This window comes from Egretta garzetta, unplaced genomic scaffold, assembly GCF_000687185.1.
Source record: "Egretta garzetta isolate BGI_Z169 unplaced genomic scaffold, ASM68718v1 scaffold69, whole genome shotgun sequence".
NCBI lineage: Eukaryota > Metazoa > Chordata > Aves > Pelecaniformes > Ardeidae > Egretta > Egretta garzetta.
The window spans coordinates 3,936,247-3,940,782 of record NW_009260790.1 but is presented as its reverse complement, the minus strand read 5'-3'; the positions used below and the strand labels follow the sequence as shown (position 1 = coordinate 3,940,782).

General features: G+C 60.4%; 1 protein-coding gene across 1 annotated transcript; it reads left to right on the top strand.

Annotated features, from left to right (window-relative positions):
- Positions 1-51: 51 nt before the first annotated feature.
- On the top strand, positions 52-2,875 carry TRIM62 (tripartite motif containing 62). The gene is made up of 5 exons (XM_009646496.1): positions 52-459; positions 989-1,084; positions 1,571-1,827; positions 1,899-2,014; positions 2,325-2,875. The coding sequence occupies exons 1-5, from the start codon at positions 52-54 to the stop codon at positions 2,873-2,875; spliced, it is 1,428 nt and encodes a 475-aa protein (XP_009644791.1).
- Positions 2,876-4,536: the final 1,661 nt, after the last annotated feature.

Genomic DNA, 4,536 nt, shown 5'->3' with positions numbered 1-4,536 from the left:
CAGGACCCCCCCTTTACCTTTGCCCCGCAGCCTCTCCCCCCGCCCTGAGCCATGGCTTGCAGCCTGAAGGACGAGCTGCTCTGCTCCATCTGCCTGAGCATCTACCAGGACCCGGTGAGCTTCGGCTGCGAGCACTACTTCTGCCGCCGGTGCATCACCGAGCACTGGGTGCGCCAGGAACCCCAGGGCACCCGTGACTGCCCTGAGTGTCGCCGAACCTTTGCCGAACCCACCCTGGCCCCCAGTCTCAAGCTGGCCAACATCGTGGAGCGTTACAGCGCCTTCCCCTTGGACGCCATCCTGGGTGCCCAGCGCAGCCCCTTCCCCTGCAAGGACCACGAGAAGGTCAAGCTCTTCTGCCTCACCGACCGCGCCGTTGTCTGCTTCTTCTGCGACGAGCCTGCCGTGCACGAGCAGCACCAGGTCACCAACGTGGATGACGCTTTCGAGGAGCTGCAGGTGGGTCCATCCCTCCCTCCATCCCTTCCCGGCCACAGAGTGGCATCCCTGCAGGATCCCCTGCCCTGCGCTGCTCCACTGAGTTCCTTCATCCCTCTGTCCCCTCTCGCCTCAGCGTTGGCTCCCAGCTCCCTGCACCCTTTCTGTCCCTGTTGGGGTCAGCCCCGTGGCTTCCTCCCATCCATGTTCTTGTGTGTCTGTCCCCTCCCCTCATGGGATTCCCCCTTGCCCATCTGTCTGTCTGTCCACATCAGGGGTCCTTTGGGACCCCCAAACCAGCTGGCCATGCACCCCCATGGATCTGCTGAGCTGCCTCCCAAGTAGGACCTCTCCCAGACCATTACCCACCCCCCAGCTCTGCCCTGGACAGGACCCCCGTGCCCCTGCCACCCCCTGTCCCCCCCTTCCCCATGACCCCTGTACCCCACAAGCTGGGTTTTGGCAGGAAAGCTGCCTGCGGGGATCCCTTTTTTCCCCCCAAATCCCCTATTTTATGGGGTTGTTTATTTTTTTCCTCCCTGTCTTGCAGCGGGAGCTGAAGGAGCAGCTCCAGGGGCTGCAGGAGAGCGAGCGTGGCCACACCGAAGCTCTGCACCTCCTCAAACGGCAGCTGGCTGAGACCAAGGTATGAGCGGGAACGTGGCTGCGCCCCCCGGTAGCACCCCATCCTCACCAGCCTGATTTTGGGACGTCCCAAGACCCCAAACCCCACAGTTTCACGAATCCGCCCCATTTTTCCTTCTGTGGTAGCCCAGAACCTGCCGGCAGGTTGATGAAGCCACCCATCAGGCTGCTCACCCCTCTTTTAATTCCTTTAGGGCTGCTTTTATTTATCTTTAAAAATTTATTTTATATTTATTGCCTTCTCCTTGCTCAGGGGTTCGGCTTTCAGCAAAGCTCAGTTTTTCCCTCCATAGCCACCAGCAATGGGGTTTGGGGTTTTTTTAGGTTTTCTATAGGGATGCAGGGTCAAACATCCATCCTTGGATGCTCGGAGCATCCAGAATTGTTTGAGTTAGTGAGGCTGTAGGGGTATATTTGGGGAATTACAAATTCATGGAGGGGTCGGGACAGGTTTGGGAGGTCCTGACACCCACCTGCACCCCAAAAGTCCTCAGCCAAGAGCCTGCGGGTGACTATTGGGGAGGCTTTTGAGCGGCTACACCGGCTGCTGCGGGAGCGGCAGAAGGCGATGCTGGAGGAGCTGGAGGCAGACACGGCCCGGACGCTGACCGACATCGAGCAAAAGATCCAACGCTACAGCCAGCAGCTCCGCAAGGTGCAGGAGGGCAGCCAGATCCTCCAGGAGCGCTTGGCCGAAGCCGACAAACACGTCTTTTTAGCCGGCGTCGCTTCCCTTTCCGAGAGGTGGGCAAGACCGGGGTGACGCCGGGGTCCCCTGTGTTGTCCCCCCCTTCTCCATCATCTCTCCTTTGCAGGCTGAAGGGAAAGATCCACGAGACCAACCTGACCTATGAGGACTTTCCCACCTCCAAATACATGGGGCCACTGCAGTACACCATCTGGAAATCCCTTTTCCAGGATATCCATCCCGGTGAGAGGCACGGGGATGAGCTGGCTGCGGGATCGGGGGGGATTCCTGGTGAGGTACAGGGATGGGGGCATCACTGGTGAGGGACGGGGACATCACTGGTGAGGGATGGGGACAGGAGCATCACTGGTGAGGGACGGGGATGGGGGCATCACCAGTGAGGGATGGGGATGCAATGGTGAGGGTTGGGGACGCACCAGTGGCCTCTGCGCCACAGTGGTTTGCAAACCAGTGGGGCAGAGCCACCTGTGCTGGGTCTGGGGGCTTCATTGACACTTGTCCCCCTTTGTCCCTGTGTCCCATCCCCCCCCAGTGCCAGCAGCCCTGACGCTGGACCCCGGCACTGCTCACCACCGCCTGATCCTCTCCGACGATTGCACCATCGTGGCGTACGGCAACCTGCACCCCCAACCGCTGCAGGACTCCCCCAAACGCTTCGATGTGGAGGTCTCGGTCTTGGGTTCAGAGGCGTTCGGCAGCGGGGTCCACTACTGGGAGGTGGTGGTCTCCGAGAAGACCCAGTGGATGATCGGTTTGGCCCATGAAGCCGTCACCCGCAAGGGGAGCATCCAAATCCAACCCAGCCGAGGTTTTTATTGCATCGTCATGCACGACGGCAACCAGTACAGCGCCTGCACCGAGCCCTGGACCCGGCTCAACGTCAAGAGCAAGCTGGAGAAGGTGGGGGTCTTCCTGGACTACGACAAGGGGCTTCTCATCTTCTACAACGCCGATGACATGTCCTGGCTCTACACCTTTCGGGAGAGGTTTCCTGGCAAGCTCTGCTCCTATTTTAGCCCTGGGCAGAGTCACGCCAATGGGAAGAACGTCCAGCCCCTCCGGATCAACACCGTTCGCATCTAACGGCGGGGATTTGGCCCCTGGGGGATTCGGCGTGTGTGTCGGTGCTCCCTCCCCTGGGTGTTTTTCCGCTGTTTGGTGGAGGTCTGGGCTGATCCTGCCCCAGGAACTGCCCCCAGCACTGGGCAGGATCCGGCATTTTCATATTCCCCCCACCCTTCCTTCTCTCTGTCCTGTGCTTCCAGGGGGTCCCAGCGCGGGGGGGCAGCTGGGGGGGGCCGGGCTGCTGCAATAAAGGATTTGGAGAGAAGGGACCGGGTGGTGGAGAACCCCTGGGCAGGGGCGCGCCAGGACGAGCCGGGCCGGGATGGGCCATGCTGCACCGGGACATGGGGCACCGGGCCGTGCCGTGGTGTGCCAGGCCATGCCGTACTGCACCGTGCCGTACTGTGCCATGCCATGCCACACTGCACCGGGTTGTGGTGTGCCAGGCCATGCTGTGGTGTGCCAGGCCGTGCCGTACTGCACCAGGTCATGGTGCACTGCACCATGCCATACTGCGCCATGCCATGCCGTGCCATGCCATGCCATGCCATATGTACTGCGCCCTGCCATGGTGTGCCGTGCCGTATGTTCAGCCCTGTGCCACGGTGCACCGTGCTGCACCATGCTGTACATACCATGCCGTGTTGCAGTGTGCTTTGCCGTGCCGTACGTGCTGCGCCATGCCCTGCATGGTGTGCCATGCCGTGCCACGCCATGCATGCTGTACTGTGCCGTGGTGCACCGTGCTGTGCCGTAGGTGCTGCATCGTGCCGTGGTATGCCATGCTCTGTGTATGGCACTGTGCCATGGGGCACCAGGCTGTGCTGTGTCATACGTACTGTGCCATGCTGTGGTGCGCCATGCTGTGCCACACCATACATACGCTGTGCTATATGTGCTGTGCCGTGCCGTGCTGTATGTATGGCACTATGTCATCGTGCACTGTGCTGTGCCACACAATACGCCGTGGTGCACCATTGTCTGCCATGCTATATGTGCTGCACTGTGCTGTGGTGTGCCATACTGTGCTGTGCCATGCTGTACATACTGCACCGTGCCATGGCGCACTGTGCTGTGCCATACCATACATGCTGTGCCGTACCATATGTGCTGCACGGTGCCATAGTGCCCTGTGCCATGCCATACGTGCTGTACCATACCATGTTGTGCCACGCTGTCACGGCTCTGGGGATGCCAGGGTGGTGAGGAGGGGTCCCTGTAGGGGATGCTGCCTACCTATAGCAGCAGTTCCCCTATAGGGGATGCTGCCCATGGGGCAGCAGGAGGTATACGCCTATAGGGAGGACACGACATGGAGAGCAGGGTTGTGCCATGGGGCCCTGCACCTGTGTCAGGCTGTATAGGGGGTGGGCTGTATATAGGGGTGCGCTATGCAGCGGGCATGATGTATAGGGGTAGGTTGTAGAGGGGGTGGGCTGTACGGGGGTGTGATATATAGGGGTGTGATGTGTAGGGGCTATGACATACAGGGGTGTGATGTATAAGGGTGTGATATCTAGGGGCTATGATAATTAGGGGCTATGATATATAGCGGTGTGACGTATAGGGGTGTGAGGTATAGGGGCTATGATGTATAGGGGAGTGATGTATAGGGCGGTGGGGGAGCCGGGGGTACCGCCCGCTCGCCAGGCGGCGCTGCTGCGCTCCCCCGCCCTCCC

Coding starts and splice junctions, on each gene's coding strand:
- TRIM62 (XM_009646496.1), top strand. CDS start 52: ATGGCTTGCAGCCTGAAGGACGAGCTGCTCTGCTCCATCTGCCTGAGC. Junction 460..988: donor ACGCTTTCGAGGAGCTGCAG/GTGGGTCCATCC, acceptor CCTGTCTTGCAG/CGGGAGCTGAAGGAGCAGCT. Junction 1,085..1,570: donor GGCAGCTGGCTGAGACCAAG/GTATGAGCGGGA, acceptor GCACCCCAAAAG/TCCTCAGCCAAGAGCCTGCG.